The sequence below is a fragment of the Triturus cristatus genome, chromosome 4_1, assembly GCF_964204655.1.
Source record: "Triturus cristatus chromosome 4_1, aTriCri1.1, whole genome shotgun sequence".
Taxonomy (NCBI): Eukaryota; Metazoa; Chordata; class Amphibia; order Caudata; family Salamandridae; genus Triturus; species Triturus cristatus.
The window spans coordinates 1085752146-1085772040 of record NC_140585.1 but is presented as its reverse complement, the minus strand read 5'-3'; the positions used below and the strand labels follow the sequence as shown (position 1 = coordinate 1085772040).

At 40.5% G+C, this 19895-nt stretch overlaps 1 protein-coding gene across 1 annotated transcript in view; it reads left to right on the top strand.

The window, feature by feature from the left end:
• Nucleotides 1–13213, top strand: part of TBC1D22A (TBC1 domain family member 22A) — a 1683159-nt gene extending 1669946 nt beyond the window's left edge. Inside the window, exon 13 of the mRNA XM_085654063.1 lies at nt 10882–13213. Coding sequence (XP_085510189.1) covers nt 10882–11025 — 144 coding nt within the window. The 3' untranslated portion in view covers nt 11026–13213. The remainder of the gene's footprint in view (nt 1–10881) is intronic.
• The last annotated feature ends 6682 nt before the right edge of the window (nt 13214–19895 follow it).

Here is a 19895-nt window from a genome sequence, read left to right as displayed (position 1 = left end):
GAGTCTGTATGTGCTAAGAGGACCTCAACTCCATGGTTATCCAGTAATAATAACAGAGGGAATGTTATGGATGCTGCAGTTGCTGATACTGCATGGTGCAAGTTGATCCTATCGTTTGGAGCAGGGCACTGCGACTGCTGCCAGAATAGGAAGAGACAGCATTTGACCCAGCTGTCTTGTTATGACCCTGCGTATTGTTGATGGTTCTGCTCTCCTTGTCAGGAAAGCACTACACCTGGTGCTGTGAAGAGCACCGTGGGACACGTTCAGTACGGCTGTCCTTCCTGTGAGTTTAAATGCAGTTTGGTACGTAATTAATCAATCAATCACTTGTAGAGCGCGGCTAATCAACTAGGGGGGGGGGGTACCAGAAACTGGTTGTCCGTGTCGCCTTAGAACTAACAGGTGGGAATGTTTCCAGACTTTGCCTGAGATGAATCTGAGGTTTTTTGTCTCTGATCTTTTGCTGCATGATGTTTCATTCAAGAAGTGGATGTCAAGTAGCAGGGTATTGCCTTTGTAGCTTTTGTTGTTACCACCCATTTCTGTCCCAGATCCTGAGAAGCAGCAAGGAAATGATAGAGAAGTAGTACCCCATCCATTCCCCTCTCACCAGATGTCCTTCCTGAGCAAACTTCTTCTCAACTAATTTTCCATGAAGCGAGGGAGTAACCCTGTCCTTCTTTACCACTGACTACCATGAGCAGGGCCGGACTGGGAACAGAAACCGGCCCTGGCAAACTGATCAGCCGCCCCCCCTCTGGGGTGAGGGGGAGAGCAGCCGAGCAGTTTGCGAGGGCCGGTTTCGGCCGATTTTGTTACCGGGGGCCGCGATTGCCGACCCCCGGTAACAAAAACAGCCTCCCAATGGCCTAAAACTGGCCCCTAGCGGCCTACCGGGGAAACGCCCGGTGCCCGCTATGGCCAGTCCGGCCGTGACCATGAGGATTCAGTGCAAGCATGTTTACTACATTGCACAGCATGTGCCCACTTTTCCCGGAGGCTTCATTCTACGAGCAGTGGACTAAGTAAAGTGGAGGAATCGTGTTGCTGGAGAAGGACCGTGTTTGCCAAGGATGGCAATGTTTTCTTGGTGTGTGCATGTTTTGTTTCATTGGGGTACACTGTCATCTTTAATCGTTGTTCTTCAGCAGTTATATTTTTCATGGAGCATGGGAAAAGTCCTGACATCTTTGATATTATACAATGAATGTGATTTCTGAATCTATATTATAATTATTTATGTATTATTAAAGACATTATGCCTCTGGATTGGAAAAATATTTACGATAATTGTAATGCAGTTGATACCGACAATTGCCATTCGCGTTTGTATTGTATCATTTCCTATAAGTATTAACAGTACCACTAGCACCACTATAACAGTGTTACTATTAGTAATAGTAGTAGTATTAACAATACTAGTAATATTATTATTTTTCATATTGTTATTGATAATAATCATGCAATTAATAGCCACAATAACAACAATATAAGAACGACCATAGCAACTAGACTAATCTATTGTTTAAAAGCTCTGATTTAGTCCAAGTACACTCTCTCCTAAAATGCATTTTAGCTGCGTGCCACGTGGTAACAACAAATACTTATGATCTGTGTATTTTTTTTCTTTATCCATTGTTGAGAATGTGATTGAGGTGACGAATAGAAGCTAAATGTATTTAGCAGGTTTTCTTTTGCTGTCTCTGCCTTGTCTCCGGGGGTCAGCCAGGCAGAATTTCCATCTCTTTAACATTTCATTGTGCGCCCTCGTGGACAGTTCCATTCTCCCTGCATCTGCTGAACCCGGGTTACTGAATTAGATTCTGAAATGGAGTGTGTGGCATAGTCAGTAAGCTGCCATCATGGCGGCGCGCTGCATCTCACCCTACAAATATAGAGGTCATTGTAATATGGAGTGAAGTGGATTTAAAAATAAAAAAGAAAAGAACGCCTTTTTCAGCTGCTAGAAATTGGATTACAAGAAGTGAAGTTTTGATGCAGCCTTGAAGGCAAGAAAATTGTTGTTGAAATGACCCCTGTAAGAGATGTTAGTACAGTAAGTAAGTGAAGCAAAAGCCCAAACTGGTGTCATCAGCTTTGACAGACTCTTTAAAATGTACCGTGGATCTCTACGGACACGGAACAAGAAATCAATTGGTAATACCAATTACAAGACCAAATTAATCAGGTTTAATGGAATAACAACCACCTACTTCCTTGGGTTGTTAAAATAGCCCCCCATCACCTAATTTTTATATTGATACTAACCATTTTCAAGCAGATGAGCTATTAGGCTTATATTAAATAGATAGTTTTAATAAAACAAGCATTTGCAATGCAATAGGTCTCGCATTTATGAGAGTTTGAGCTATTGGCATTGTCAATGACAATGCCTTTTATTTATGTATTGATTTTAAAACAGATAAATACAAGGCATTGTCATTTACAATGTCAATAGCTTAGACTCTCGCAAATGTGAGACCTATTGCATTGCAAATGCGAGCTATAAAAATAAAACAAAAGGGTTAGGAGAGAGCGTGTCCTACCTGCAACAGCAGGCAGGACAAAGCTATTTGAGAAAATAGCGCTCAGAGGCTGTAATTATAGCCTACTGAGCAACAACACAGGTAACAATGCATGTCACCATGGGAGTTTACAAAATGAGACAAGGCAGGACTAAGGAGGGACTACTAAGCCTTTTGGCCAATGAGTAGCCATATTTTACAGTGGACAATGACACAAGCCAATGAAGAATGTGGGTGGAGAGTGGGCAGAGCTTCAAGTCCCTACCTCAATACAGCATGCCTCACAGAGCAGAGCATACGCTGCCCAGGCTCGACCTAAAAAAGAAACTGATAACTATTATCAGTAACAAATAATGTTTTTGGTTTACAAAAATGTACAGAGGATGCTGTCCAATTTGGAATTTTGTGGTGTTTCAATGTGATCCATCGTTCGGGTTGCATCTCTATCTCTTGTGGTGCTTAACTTGTGCAGTGGGGGGGGGGGGTAGTAGCTCTAATTTCTTAGTACTTAAACACATTTTTCTTCATCAGATTTTGAATCACAGCAAGTGAGAGACAGGAACAAAAGAGTTTTGATGGTTGGTGATAATGGAGACGGTCAGAGTTAGTTAACTCCGCCATGCTCAGTCCCAAGCCCAGCTGCGAAATAAGGAAGGTTATGTGTGGGGCTAGCTACTCACCATGTAAATTAAAATCGGAGCTACAGAAATGAAGACCAAAAGGCATCCCAGCTTCAGGGACAGAGACCTTTCCTTCACGAAGAGTTATGACACCTGGTGGTGAAAGCCGGAGATCCCTGGAAGGCACAAAGGCAATACACCTGCTTTCAACCAAGACCATCACCATCGGGACATGGAACATGAGGACATGTACAACACAGGAAAGAGAGCCAAAGCAGCAGCAGAGATAAAAACATGAAACCTTGCCCTGCTTGACATCAGTGAGACAAGATGGACACAGTCCGGACAGAAAATACCAGCTCCAGGAGGAATACTGCTGTATTCTGGACACGATGAAGAGACCACCCCACATACTTAGGGAGTAGCACTGATGCTAACACAAGCACAAGCACCCAACAGAGCTCTGGTTGGATGGGAAGCCCATGGTCCTAGAATCATCACAGCGACCTTCCACACAAATAAATGTTATCCAGTGCAATGCATCTACAAATGAGAGCAAAGAAGAGGAAAAATAACAATTTTACAACAGACTCCAGTCCATCATGGAGCAATGCCTTGACAGAGACATCACCATACTGATGGGGGTCCTCAAAGCCAAGACTGGACGAGACAAAACTGGGTATGAAGAAGTCATGGGCAAACTTGACCTTCGCAATATAAACTAGAATGGTGAAAAGCTTGCATAGCTCTGTGCCCTGCACACTCTAGTGATAGACATTAGTGTATTCCCACACAAAAGAATACACAAGGCCATGTGGGTGTCACCAGACCATTCAACAGAGAATCAGATCGACCATGTCTGCATTGCCAAGAAGTTTCCAGGTCTCTGCAGGATGTGAGAGTGAAGAGAGGAGTGGTATCAGACCAACACCTTGTCATGGCCAAGCTTAAGCTAAAGAAGGTATGCATATAATCGACAAAACAATACAAGTAAAATATCACCACACACCTCAAAGATACACTGAAATATAGTGAATACTCAGGCACCCTCAGCAACAAGTTTCAAGTCCTGCAAGAACTAGAAGACAGTGACCCAGAAAATAGCCAGTGGGGGAGATCAAACAAACAGTGACATCAATCTGCCAGGCAGTACTGGGTCCCAAGAGACACCTGCATAAAGAATGGATCTCCACTGAGACTCTACAAAATCTAAGTGAGAACAGAAAATAAAGATGCAGTCAATACTAGCTGAACAAGAGCAGAAGAAGCGAAAGCTCAAGGTAAATACACCAAACCAACAGGAAAGGGAAGAGAAGCTTAAGAGCAGATAAGTGAAGATTCATTGATGGTCTTGCCACAGAAGCCTAGGAAACATCAAGCCATGGAAACATGAAAGAACTCTACAACATAAAAAGGAATCTCTCCGGCAGATATAGCAAGCCAGAAAGACTTGTTTAAAACAAAGATGGGAAGACAATCATGAGTGACAAAGGCCAACAATGAAGATGCTGGGAGCACTTTGAAGAGCTGCTGATCCAGCATGTGTCGCAGTTTCCACCAGACGTACAGCCAGCTGACAAGGACTTACTAATCTGAGAAATGGGAAGGTAGCAGGACCTGACGACATGCCTTCAGAGGCACTGAAGGCATACATCGAAATATCAGTCGAAATGCTCTACCCTATATGTGGAAGGATCTGGGAAGAGAAAAAGTTGCCATCCGACTAGAAGGTGGGATATCAGATCAAGAGCCACAAAATAGGTGACCTGAGTAACTGCACAAACTACAGGGGGATAATTTTTCCATCAACCCCAAGCAAAGTGTTCCACAGGGTCATGGTGAACAGAATGAAGGAACAAGTCAATGCTCAGTTGCGAGACCATCAAGCTTGCTTCCACAAAGATAGATCCTACATAGACCAGATTGCAACACTGCGCATCTTCATTGAGCAGTTAATGGAATGGAACTCCTCCGCCATGACGGTGTGCCTTAGAAACTTGTAAGAATCATCAGGAACTCTTATGAGGGAATGACTAGTAAGATAGTCCATGGAGGAAAACTCACTGAACTCTTTCGAAGTGAAGACTGGAGTCTGCCAAGGTTGTTTGCTCTCACCTTTGCTCTTCCTGCTGGCATAGATTGGATCATGAAGACATCCACAGTAAGGATAAGAATTGGGATCCAGTGGACATCATGGACATTGGTTGACAACCTGGACTTTGCAGACCACCTGGCCCTACTCTCCCATACCTATCTGCAGATTCAAGAGAAGACCGACAAAGTGGCAGCCACATCAGCACAACTTGGCCTCAACATTAACTGGGGGAAAAAGTAAGATCCTAAAGGCTAACATGACCAGCACAACTGCAGTCAATCTTGCAGGCTATGTACTGGAAGAGGGTGAGGCCTTCACCTAACTGGGCAGTTTCATAGACAAGCAGGACGGCACAGAAGCCGATGTCAAGGCAATTATCGGCAAAGCAAGGGCTACAGCTAAAGATGATCTGAACCTCCAAGGATCTAACGCTGCAAACCAAGATCAGGCTTTTCAACACCTACGAAAAATCGGCCCTTCTGTATGGAGCAGAAACTTGGAGGACAACAGAGAACACCATCAACAAAATGCATACCTTCATCAACACCTGTCCGAGGAAAATCCTCCAAATCCACCAGACAAAAACCATCAGCAGCAATGGCCAATAGCAGCAGACTTTACACCTCCCTGCTCATGAAGATATCATGAAAAGACGCTGGACTGGATCAGTCACACACTCCTCAAGCTCGCATCAAGCACCACCAGACAAGCCCTTACCTGGAACACTAAAGAGAAAAGGAAAAGAGGAAGGCCAAGAAACATCTTGCGTGGAGGTCTCAAGGCTAATTGCAAGGAAATTGTTTACACCTGGAGCCAGATTGAAAGAAAAGCCCATGACAGAGATGGCTGAGTGTCCTGGTAATGGACTATACCCCAGAAATGATAGTGGCGTAAGTTATGGTTAGGGGCAGCCAGAATCAACCAGACTAAGAAAAAATTCCCCTCTGATGTTCCTTGGTCGCTTTTAACTTTATTAATAGTCTAGGACACAAGTTGACTTGCACCATTTCATACATTTTTTGCAAGGCAATCTCTGGATGTCTTGAGACACCCGCAATCTGTTTTGTAAACTTGCAGGCTGTATTAGAATAATTGTTATCTCCCAAGGATTCCTCACCTGTTTTCTTTGATTGCTAACATCTGTGTCAACTGGCAAGAATCATAGAACATTTTGAGCTGAAAACCAGAAAAGATGCAGGGTTGATCATCCATATGCTTTTCTAAAATTGCTATCATTATTTTTCACTCTTTCTATAGTTTCTATAGTTACTTGTACTATGCGTTTGCCTCATTGTTCTCATCCTCTCTATTTTGTATCTTGTATCTCGTCAGTTGTTTCATGTGGTCTCGAAATCTCACTCATCCAGTCCCATTTCCTTTGTTCAACATGAACATCTTTAGCTGTTTTTTCTATCTTGATCCTTTGTCTTTGACTAATACCATTAAACTGTTTCCTTGCTCCTTTTCTGCACCATTGTTTTCCTCTTTATTCATTGCCATGTTATATTTTTATATACATGGACATCCGTAAACTTTTCCTTTTAACCTTGAAGTTAAGACTTGCATATTGTATAGATGGCTGTTTATTCTGTCTCATTTATTCAATTTCGGCACACAGTCTCTTCTTCGCTTAATGTTTTTTATACATCCACAACTTTTCTTCCTGCTTTCTCTCTCTGTCCTATTTTTCTTTGCCTTCCCTATCATTTACCTTCTTTGCTCCATATGTTTTATCTTTGTCAATTTTGCACTTTTCGCCTAATGCTTCTTCAACTCATTCTATGAATGCATCCTAACACTTTACAGGGTTCTCTTTGTGATACCTGACATTCAGTCACAAGCTTCCTATATTTCATTCCCTCTCTTTTACTTCTGTCACTCTCTTATAAACTGGATTGCTCAAGCTTTTGCTTACCATCATCTAACCCTTTTGCCTGTTATTTTTTCTTTTTTGTGCAGCAGTTTTAAACTCTCTCCACATCTACAGGTAAATACCCTTTCACCTTCAGTCATCACAATCTCCTTAAAAAACGGAGCTCGTAACATCCCTTTGCAGTACGACTATGAAATGCACTACTTTGGGGCCGATTCTGATCCGGGTCGGAAATGACTCCGACCGAGTCGGATCAGGAGTGTTTTCCGACCGAGCCGGACCCCTACAGTCCGACCGAGCGAGTACGATGCGCACGTATGCTGTCGGACACGGTTCGGTCGGACTCCCATAGAAGTCAATCGGAGCCGGTCGTACGACGCGTACATGGGCTCCCATTGACTGAATGGGTACGTCTCGAACAAATGCACCCCCTACAGTGGGTACGCATTGGTGCCACCCGCACTGTACATACCTGTGTTGGGGAGACCCATAGGTCTCCCCCTGTGTCCGAGTCGTAGGGCTGCGGGTGTCAGGGGGTCCGACGTGGACCCCCAAAATCCGACTCCGGGAGCTTTTACGAGCCGGACACTCCGGCTCTCACAGGCTGTCCGACGCGTGCATTGTACTGGCTCGGTTGTAAATCGCATCCATTGCACGCCACGGTTAGCTTCCGACCGGGACGTACGGAGCGGTTGGGACCCGGAAACGACTCGGTCGGTGAATTTCATGTAGCTCGCATCGTACTTGCTCGCTCGTACAGCTGTACAAGTCGGGCGGAAAACACGCGTACGGCTCGTAGTTTTCCCGGCCTAACCCGATTCGGTGCCCTTCCGACCGAGATCGGAATCAGCCCCTTTATATAACAATACATAACTAAAGTAAGTTTCACTGACAGTGAACTTTGGATCAAACTAGTATTCCAGCAACAGCAGTCTTACTCTGATATCTATATCTTTGTTGTTTTTGTTGTAACTGTTCCTTCTTAAGAAAACATAGACTCTAACAGGAGTTTTTTCTTGCTTCCTTCATTGCCCTCTTGCTTTTGACATCCACATACTGACTATTGTATGGTAGTTGACACTGTTGATGTCCACGGTAGGTCTATATAAGTAGCTGGGCAGTGTTCACTCTCCTGCTCCACATGGACCACAGCTTGCTGGTCTGTGTCTGGAATGGAGGGATTCAGCCTTCACTAGTGAATTGGAGATTGCTGGTACCTTTAATCAAGACATTATGCTTATTAATGTCATCCTGCAGCACTCAAAACTTCACAATCGTAAGCTTGTTTATCTGTACTCACAGTCTTGAAGGATTCGGGGCCCACATTTGGCAGTCTTTTTTTGCCCTATGAACCTGTCTGCTCATTTCATTAATTCCCCCAATGGTTCAGTTTTAGGTTTGCTCTGAGGCAGGTTTTGAGATTCTGGATGTGACAAGAAAGGAAGGGTTAAGTGTTGCTGATGTTTTGATTTAATTTTATGATTTTGGGGTGTCCAGATCTGAGGAATCTCTTGTAGAGATTAAAAATGATGTGGTGAGAATGGAAGCATAAGGGCTTTTCAAGAAACGGGGAGTATCTTGGGGAAGTATCTTGGATATTGAGTTTCTATCTGTATACATTGGTGATTGTTGCAAAGGTAAGATGTAAACTACTGCATAAGAAACCCCATGTGAATTTCAAAGCTGTGGTTTAGTAAACTGTGTTGAAGGCTGCACAGAGCACAAACCAAACAGGAGGCAGGGGTTTTTGTTTTCATTGATGGTTGGGCATTTTTGACTACTTTGAGAGAAGTAGTTTCAGTAGCTCGATAGAAGAGTATTGTACATGATCATCTTTATCTATGGTTGGGTTGAACCTAAACTAATTTCTTATCAATGTTACTGACGAGAGGGAGGGTGGGAATTGGGCACTAGTTAGGAAGGTCCTTTGGGTCCAAGAGAAATATTTTTAACAAGGGAGGCCCTGGCCTGGTTTGAGGGCATTTGTGATAGTTCCAAGAGTGAACAATAGTGAGTAAAGGGGTGAGGGTATCTTGTCATTTTTTTTAATTATGACTGATAGTTTAATGTTGTCTTTGTAGGAGATCCTTGAGTCTCTTAAGGGTGTTATTCAGTTCAGCATGCCAGTAGAAGTTGAAGGCTGTCTGCTTGGTGTAAGCTTCAGGGCATTTGAAGCAGGTTGGTTGTCTACTTAATGGTGTCGGTGTGGGTTCCAATTTAGTCATTCATCTCAGTGAAGAAGCTACTATTTGGTGTTGCACTGATTATGAAATTGAATGTACTGTTAGTGCGATGATGCGCACCAGCCATTGAAGAATGTGTTTTTTTAGTTATCTGAGTGTCTGTGGAGCACACTATGCAGGTTCAGGTCACTGTGTGCAGCCTCCTTTTCTTTTGAAGTATATATATGGCACGCTTGCTGTCTGAGATTAGATAAAGCTATCAGCGTGCTGAGAAATTTGGCATCGACCATAAAGTTATCAATGTTTGTTTTGGTACCAAACATTTTTTCATGGTTTAATTGTTTACATTAATGGGTTTGTTGATATTTGATGTAGGCAAGTGGAAATTTAAAATACTGCTGAAGTCTTCTTGTGATGCATCCATAGGGAGATTTTTGAAGGAGCAAATATTTCCACATTTTGGCTGCTGAGGATAAATTAGTGTGATGTGAAAAACGCAGATTTGGAAGGAGAAGTAGTCAATCCACACCTATTATGACCTTTCACTTGATTGTGAATGGTGTCAAGTGTTTTACATTTGGAGTACGTGGGTTTCACAACTTGATGTCAAGAGGAGTGTGTTGAGGAATTATATCACTCAAAGGATTAGGTCACTGGGAAGGATTAAGTCTCAAATGAATGTGATTATGGGTGTTGTGAAGGGTGTCAAAGGTGGTCTGGGATCTTGACAGTACAGTTCTTTTTGGGTTCAGCAGGTCTGTAGATCAGGAGAAGGAGACTTACAGAGGTGGTAAATAAGGAGCTTGAATGCAGTATGAGTTGTTAGGTTACTGAATAAATGCGCCCCAAGGTGTTGTGTCCAGTTGGAAATTAGAACACTCCTGACATTCCTGTCAAAGGTTGCCTTTCATTTGCCACACTTATTTGAAGTAGGAAAGCCCTCATGCTAGTGAACGAAGACCCCACAAAGAGACTAGCACATCAACTCAACAGCCTCTTTCTGTGCTAGAAAAGGAGACATATTCTTTCTTTAACACCAAAGTATATGGGATGTAAAAAATCCCTGCAAACTGTAGTTTGTGAATATCTATAAATATTATGTGATTGAGGATTCAAAATGTGCTCTGTAATATATATTAACATAATTAATAGCTTATCCTGGTTATGATAGATGTGATACTATGAGCATACAACGATACATTGTTTTCATGCATTGATCAAGCAGTTCCATCATTGCAGTAGATACCATTGTGTAAAATATTATGTTGTGCTGTGTACACTGTTTCACACTAGTTAAACAATGGTAAAGTTTCATGTAAACTTTAATGTTATGTTCAAGCATGTATAATAAACATGCTATGCGATCTTTATGTAGTCTGTAATTTATAAAGATAGTATATTATTTGTGTTTGGATGTTATATGCTGTACTAAGTATTAGTAAAAATGAACATACTATTGCATGGAAAATTATGTACAACAAAAACGTTCCAATAAATGTTACCTAAATTAAAAAATTACAGTTCCACTTAAATATATTACAATTTAAGTTGTAGTTTTCTCATTCTATTTTTTTTATTCCAGGGGTTGTTGGTGTTTTTACAGAATTTACCCACAAACAACTGGGGGAATGAGGACATCAGTATATTACTGGCAGAAGCCTACAGATTGAAGTTTGCATTTGCAGATGCTCCAAATCATTATAAGAAACATTTGTTGCAAAGTTAAAACTTTTGCTTATGTGAAATAATGTTCTGTATCTTTGTTGTTGCACATACAAATTAATATATTATGTATGCTAGAAATATATCAAATAGGACAAACATTTGTAGTATAAACTCACATCTTGTGAACATTAGGAAATATGCCAGAAATTATACAACTGGACTTAAAATGTTAAACAATATTTATTTTAAGAGACTACAAGATCCTATCAATCAACACCCTCATTGACCTAATATTTCTCTAAATTCACAATCTTTCAAACTTTTAATTTAATGAAGATTATGAGAGAACTTGTTTTTACAATATTTTATCAAAAGAAATGCTTCTGATTTGTTTCTACACAATTTCTATTGTGTTATATTATAATTTACAGACATTTTACACACAGGTATATATCACAAAAAACCCTATAATATTCACTCCAATTAATAGTGTATGATAATTCAGAAAACAGCAATGATTCTGTAAAGGGATCCTATTAAATAATTGATTGATGCATCCGGTAACACCACCTTGCTTCTCAATATTATTAGATATGAGAATTGACTAAAGATTATATACAGGTGTGTTGCTCAGAAAACATATTAAATTTTCATGTCTCTTATTCAATTTTAGCTATGAACTACTTCAAAGAGGAACACACGTTATACATTACCCCATTACTATACATTTCATATTTGCAGTGTGAGCTATCTTAGCTTATCAGTAATATAATTGTTGTGTAGCAAAGATTGGAGGTGAGATTAAATATCAATCCCATATCTTCAGAATAGAATAAATAATTTGTATGGCTACTCTATTAAACAATTTGCTAGGCAACAATAAAACATTAAAAACATATTTTAAAATCTGGTATATATCCTCTTTTCTTTTTTGAAAGTGATGTTTTAAGTAGTTTGAGGCATATATGTAGAGCAGTTGTAAACCTGGCACTCAAATATTCAAATTTAGGTTTTCCTTCTAGAAATTCAAAACTTGGACTAATCTGGATTATATAAAATGTCAAATTGTATTTATAACATTATAAATTGCAGAAACAAACATTGGTCAGAGGCCATATTTTATTTGCATGTCTTTGTGGATCATTGTTAACATAAATTCAGAAACACTTTAAAATACCCTTATATCAGTTGAAAATCTATTGAATCTTTAGATCCTATAATATCTATATTTATTAAATGAATTAAAGCTGGACTCCTGGTTGTATTTGTCATATTTAGGGATCATAGTGTCCTTCTGTTTTAATAATATTTTATGATTCTCAAGCACATGGTCATGATGAGAAGCATATTACTTTGCTAATTTATGAACAATTGGATATTGATTGATGTACAATAAAAAATACATCTTAAGATATTATGCAAAATAGATAGCTAATAGCAGATAAATGAAAGCAAGTAAGTGTATATTAAAACAAAAACTGTCTTTCATTTTAAATGCAGTGCTCTTTAAATGTGAATGTTTTATAAACAATGAACATGATACCAATGCAAACATATACATCACAATTGCTATTGTTTTTCCATGGGTCTAGGTATGGCAAAAGGTTTCTTCAAATTTTATGTTTCATTATTTGGTTTCAAAGACAGTTTTTCTAAATGCCAACAGTATGTAATTACTTCCTTCGTAAGCTTAGCAAAATAGATTCCTCCATGGCTTTTTTCAGGTGTTTGGTCTACATGAATAGTGGCTGTTTATGCTCTTTTTGGTCTATTCGGGGACCGAATATTGCTACTAAAACTGACTGTGTAAATTAATTGCATTTATATACATGCAAGTTTTTCATATGTAGCGATGTTCGTAACTAGGGTCCCTAGTTAACTAATGTTGCACACTGTGTGATAGAGTTAAATTGCTGGAAGGCCATGTCAATGACAGAAAAAACTACATGTGTAATTTTTCAACCTATATATTTGGCATACCCTTGTTCACAACAGAAATATAAACTCTGAATGGTACAATGATAACGTCAGTGTAAGATCTATGCAAACTCAAAAACGTTTGTATTGTTTAGTCTTTAAGAGAGTGCATAACATTATAGACAATTACATATTTTACAAAATTTGCAGTCTGTAATCCCTTTATTTTCCAGCAGTACATATCTTAAAACATCTTCAATATGGTAATTTGTTAGATGTTTTTGTATATATGTAATTATTATGAAACAGAAATAAAAGATATTTGGACATTACATGTACATATATTTCATATTTATAAAAAGGTTAAAAACATTATTTGTTGCATTACAACTTTTAAAAAGTGAAGAATGGTGAAAGAAGCATCTTCAATAGCATCAGCTTACTGTGCATTACTCTGTAAATATTGTAACAATCAAATGAAAATGATATTTTTAATGATCATGGTATTTAATATGTTACATGTGTATATTGAATCCATATTTACTTTCTTACTTCATTAAGTGTAATTGATTGCACACATATTGCCTATATGGAATGCCAAGGATGAAAATAGGAATTTAAGGCAAGTGTTCACGTACTGTGAAAAATACAGGTTTTCATAAATGATTCTGTATTTTACTCGAATAAGCATGAAATGTGTAGTGTTTTAAAAAATAATCAGCACTTGCTATTTACATATTAGTTTATGAACATCTATGCGTTTCCCTAACAGACTATTGCTCAAGGTCAATTAATTCCCCTTGATCTGCTGAGCTGACTTACTCCTATAAACAAGGGGTTCATGCACAGTGTGGTCAATTGCAAGGGCAATTTAACTTCATGCACTTTTATTTAATAAAACCTGCCACTCTCGAGATATGGAACATGGATCCCTGATCCATCACTGACACTGGTCCTTCAAATCCTGCCAGTAGAGCATGAAATCATCCTTAAAATTAATTTTATAGTCAGGTTTTGTAACAGTATCTCAATCACTTAAGGGAAATCCACATTAATGGTTCTTTGGTGATTTCTGGCCTTTTAAACTCATGGTTGGTGTTCTAAAAACTCCATTAATGAAATGGTGTCTCCTTTGGGGTCATAAGCATACCACATTCACAACTCAGAAAAAAAAGGCCATACACCAGTTGGGAAAACCTACCTTCGGTGGTTTCATCTAACACATGCTAATAACTATTTGAAATTTGTTAGGCTGCTTCTATGTTCTCTCCTTCTGTATCGACCAATCAATCAATTAATGTATTTGTGTCAATTAATTAAAATCAATACAAATTAACCACAGCAAAAATAATAAAATAGAAGAATACAATCACAAACAAATGATGTGCCGTAAGGACCGAAAATATAATGAATTTATATGAAGTGACCCAACAAAAAATATATATGTACATAAAATAACTGACCAACCACTGCAATAATATTCCAAATGTTCATGTCTTTCTCTGGCTAATAGCTGTGAAGATTATATTAATGAACTTCCAGAAGAGTGCCAAATACATGGGAACAGTAAGTAGTGTTTAGGCAAAATTCCAATGCTTCATTACAAGCATAGGCCCCACTCAGCAGCATTTATTTTAATAAAGTGCGACATGCCATTGGAAATTCTGGGCAGCAGCATAACAAATGAAGCATGGACTCTCTTTTGTACTAGCAAAATCTTCATGGTATGCTTTTAGGTGTAGACGCCCAATTTGTGCAATACTCATTGGTTAGAAGGAGCATGAGTTGTGCTCAAAGGTTCACCAGTGTTATATCTTTCATGGATTCACATGCTTGAATCTTCCCCGTCATCATGGTGCAAGTGTTAAAGCATTAGCACTAAATTCACATTGAAAACAGTAGACATTGAAAGCCAATTCACATTGTTATAAAACATCCAGACTTCAACCAGTCAGTGCAGGGCATCATACCTTAGATTCTTTTTACCACATGTCATGTGTTAGGAAGTCTTCTTGAGCTCTGCTCAGTCACAGTGTTCCAGATCTCAACTTTGACCTGACAGCTATCCAGTTGATCTTCACACCTCCAGCCAACATCTGAGGTACAGTTTGGTGGTGTGATTTTTTATTTTTACCATGTCTGAGGGTTCCAAAAAGAGGCTTTTCAGGCATTTTAAGCCCTGTGGGAAATCAAGACTCTTCTCTGAAGAGCCCTACACCCAATGTTTGCACTGCCTTTCCCTCAGCACAAACCCAAGGAATTACTGTTATTGTTTCTCACCAAGACCCTCAAAGATCTTGAGGCCAAACTGCCTCTTTGGCTCCAGAAAAAGACAGCCCAGTCTGAATCTAAGGAGAGGGGACATTCCTCCTCGAAGAAGCACAAAAAAAGGATTTCTCGTCAGTGGACATAGACTAAAACAAGGCTAAATCCCACAGTAGGGAGCCCAGTGTTGAGAGGCCAAATATGATAGGGCCACTATATTGTCAACTGTAGAGGAGTGCTAGGAGGGCAGATCACAGCATCATTTAGCAGAAGAATATGCCAGATGCCAATGTGAATACAGACCTGAAGGAGAAGAAAAGATTGCTGCTCTTTATTGATGATTTTTGAGTGTTCTATGCTGCTTAATCCAAGACCCGCTGACGGTCCTTCCTAGTGTTCCAAAACTTGTCCAATTGCAATTGATGAGCAGGATGTTGGGCAAGCAGATGAACTGCTAGGCAGTCCCGGGTGTATGTGCAGCTGGGCAATCCCAGCTATATGTTTGGTGAGGTTTTTCAACAGCGCAATCCAACTCAATGTTTAGAAGCGAACATGGAGGGGGAGTAGCTGAATAGAGAGTCATGGCTTCAAAGTGTAAGCCTGAGCCAGGCAAAGAGCATAAGTAGAGGAAGAACAATTGGCATTGGCCTGCCTATGGACCCACACCTGCACACTGTGCTGGCAGCCTCCACATCCTCAGGTCACGACCTCTGTGCCTTGTGCACTGCAGGCCAGTCACTTGCTTCAATGCAGTCCCTGTCTCCCCCATGCAGAGACCTCATACAACCTGCTGTCTACTCACAACACCTAGCCCACACTGTGTTGATGCTGTGTTAACCATCGACTGCCTGGATTGCCCCCCGGAAATCGCAAGCAGAACAGCATTGTTGTCAGATGGCAGGCAGCCAGTGGCCATTGGGCGACAAATGGTAACTGGTAGCAATCAACAACGATGAGTGGCAATTGATGTTGGGCAGTGTATATCCTCGGGTCATGGCGGTCTCCACCTCAACTGTAGCAAATGTGACGAACCGTGGGCTGAACTCTTTTGCTCCTCAGCTCTTGCTCCTACTCCCTCAAGTGTCTTGGTTTTTGTTCAATTTTAGCAGTCCTACTTTTTAAGTCGGTATCACCATCATGTGACTTACTTCATAGATGCAATTGCTGCTCTCTGACCTCGCATCCCCAATTCTTTGCACCTTTGCCTCAATGCCATGGAGCTCCTTTACTCCACCTCAATTTGTGAATTCTCTTCTATTGTTACTTATTCAACAGCTAGGACAATTGGTCGGCTAAGAAACAATAATGGTACCTTCTGAGAGATGCAGCACAAATTCAAATTGGTCACATTTGCCACTGTGCTGCTCATAATCTAGATAGATGAGATCTCAAATGTGCTATTTTTACTCCAATATTCATGACACCTAATAATGACCAAGAAAAAAACAACTTGCCCATCACTGACCTGTGGTACCTGTAAATTATGCTTGAAACCGCTGGTGAAGCAAAAAAAAAGAATCCTAAAATACTTCCAAGTAGTATCATTTGCTGACCTGGAAGCTCTGGGTACCTTGGGGCACCATAGACAGCAAAATGACAAGTGACATGTTCCACTTAGGTTCTAGACCTAATGTTTGAGGCGCTCCAAGGTTAGCAGTATTCCAATATATGGCTCTATCTTGTTCAGCACACCTGTCTTAAGGAGCTAGACCCCTCTTTCTTGATAGTACAGCAAGGAAAATATCATTAGTGCTGCACAACAGCAGATAAGAAAGTGGCAGCCCTATGCACAGTGGATAAGGGAGGGAATCAACAAGTATGGCACTCTGATGTACCGTGCCATCAAAGAGTGAGCTAGGAACATTCAGGAATATTTTGTTTCCTCTCTGTTTGGTCGAGAACCACCAAGTACCTTCTTTAAAGTACAGAATATATAATGTCTATAGAGTCTAACAGGTATGTTTGGTGGAAAAGGTGGATCTTGCAGAGTTTCCAAAGTCGACCTCAAAGCAGCCAGCAGAGTTATACCAATCTAGAGAGTCGCTTCTAGAGAATGCAGGAAACTATTTCACCAAACATTTATATAAAGATATTTAGGAGATGGTTCTTAGGGGCTGTCGGTAGATTGTATAGTGTGGGAGCATCAGTTTGCGCAGACATGCTAGTTCACAATTATGAGGAAGAGTGATTATTTGAGAGTGTGAAATGTTACCCCAAAGAACGTCCTGATGCGTCAGTCAGACAGAAGGAAACTGAGGAAATAATAGCTATGTAGTATCCGAAAGGTTGGTCCAACAGCAGGTTTGACCTGCCTGTAATATTCACTGTAGTGGAGAGGTAGATGACATGAAGAGAGCAGGGATGTGATGGGGTCACAACAACCCAGCTGAAAGCCAAGAGCAGCTCCCCAGATTGAAAGAAAGAGTTGCCAAGGTCAGCTTGAATTTCACCAGGTTTATTTGCCCTTAAATTACCTTAGTTCACAGTTTTATTGTTACAGGTGAATCTCAAATATAAGGTTCCACGCATAAATCAGTATTGTATTTTTGGTGTCCGTTAAGCCAGATTACATGAACTAGAAGGTAATAGGATTTGGTAGGATCGTGCAAATCGGGTAGATGACAAGACAGCAGGACGTGAAGAAGGATATTCCCTTACACATATATTTGATAATGTTGATGGTAGCCACTTTCCATGACCTTTAATGATCTTGTTAGAAAGAAGCAATCAACACAATTCTTTACACCCCAGGTTTGTGTTGGAGAAAGAATAAATACAGGAACATAGGCACGCAAATGGTACTCAGAAGACAATGACAGCAGGACGTGAAGAATGATATTCCCTTACACATATATTTGATAATGTTGATGGTAGCCACTTTCCATGACCTTTAATGATCTTGTTAGAAAGAAGCAATCAACACAATTCTTTACACCCCAGGTTTGTGTTGGAGAAAGAATAAATACAGAAACATAGGCACGCAAATGGTACTCAGAAGGTCACCACAAGTAGCCATTGTATTATGCAAGGCAACAGGATAAATATACAAAATTGAAATGTTTTGCCTCCTATCAGCCAATTTGACAGCAGTGTGAGAACAGCCTTCTGATTTAGTGTCGCTGGTGCTCTCACTGCTGGTCACATCTTTTCTTCTGCCTTCAAAGTTGTGATCTTGTGACCTGACTTTTTCGTAAGAGATGCTGCAGCGTGACACATCCAGGTTTGCGGTACAAAAGGGGATGCCATTACTCAGGCACTCCAAGCTCACATGAAATGTTCTTATATTTTATTTATTGGGATTCCCCCCAGGCAGCATCATTCCATCTGTGTTTGGAGGAGTTTGTCTTGCTGCAATAATGGCACCATGATTTCCCCCTGTAAGGAAGTAATCAAATACGTTTTTCCATGGGGATCTCACCACATATAGTGTAGGAGAAGTTCATTGTTGCATTGCCCTTCCCAGTGTGTATACTGGTTTCCCCATTTACCCTCTTTATGCTCTTCCCTTTCCCCTTCAGACTGCAACTTTGCAAATCCTTTGGCAGTATGCCACCAATTCCTGTCACTACAGTTTGAACAGTGAATGTTTCTGTGCCAGAAGACTGTGTAAATACTGAAATCCATTGTGTGCATGCTGAGTATGGCAGCAACAAACTAACTTCATCACAGTTCTTCTCCCATCTACATTTTTCAGCCAAAGAGGTTGCGCAAGCTCATCTTGCATGTGCTTGTGTGTGTGTCTGTCCATATGCATACAATGCTGTTGCCGCTATCCGTCCTTTCCAGACATTTTCTGGATGCTATTTGTGTTTACTCAATCCTGTCTACATATTCATTCTGCTCGGGTTTCATCCACCTTTGTCAACGTATCTTTTTATTGGGTGCTGCCCCACTGCAAAAAGGCAAGCATCATCTTCTTCTTCAAGGCATTGAGGTTCCGGTTATTTGCAGATGTTTTATCTGTGCTTCTCGATTTCCTTCAGTTTTTCTGAGCAACCCCCTTTAAAAATGGTGCTTTCGGGTGAGCTAAAGCTTGATCTGGTAATCGCATTCACATCCAGGAAGGATCCAAACAATGTAATGTCTATATCAAGCACCTCCAAAGATATGCTTTCCAACTCCTGGATATGGAATTGGAGCTTTTCAGGCTCAAATCCATGACTATGATGGACTATGATGCCCATTGTCTCTTTCTGTCCCTCCGTACTGTGTGTCATGCTGAATGAAAAAGGGGGCTGAACTGCTCAGGAAGGCTTTGATGTATTAGAATGTTAATAAGTTGAAAGGTCAGTGGTGATTCATGGTTGCCAGGGGGCATAATGCAAACTAGTAAAATGGACTCCACCTCTCCAGGTAACTGTTTTAATCCCTCAGCATCTCCAAAGCTCCTTACGTTTCCACATAATTTTCCACACAGGGATATCTGTCGCAAGAAGTCCCACAAGTGACAGTAAAGTTGTTCAAGAAGAAAAAGAATATATTATAGTATCATCACATAATATGCCTCATTAGTGTTAATGATGGCCCCAGTTAGCACAAAATCAAAATACAAAGTGGCGTCATGGACTCATCGTGGACATCAGTGCTGAGCCTGTTTTAAACACCCTGAGTTGGTCGAAGCCAAGATCGTGTGGGGTGCTATTGCCTTGTCCTGTGTCTGAGTTCGAGCCAGTGCTGTGCCTGTCTTTTGTCCTCAATGCAGCTTTGCTGCGCCCTGGTTTATGTCTTCCGGTGAGTGTCACGGTGCAG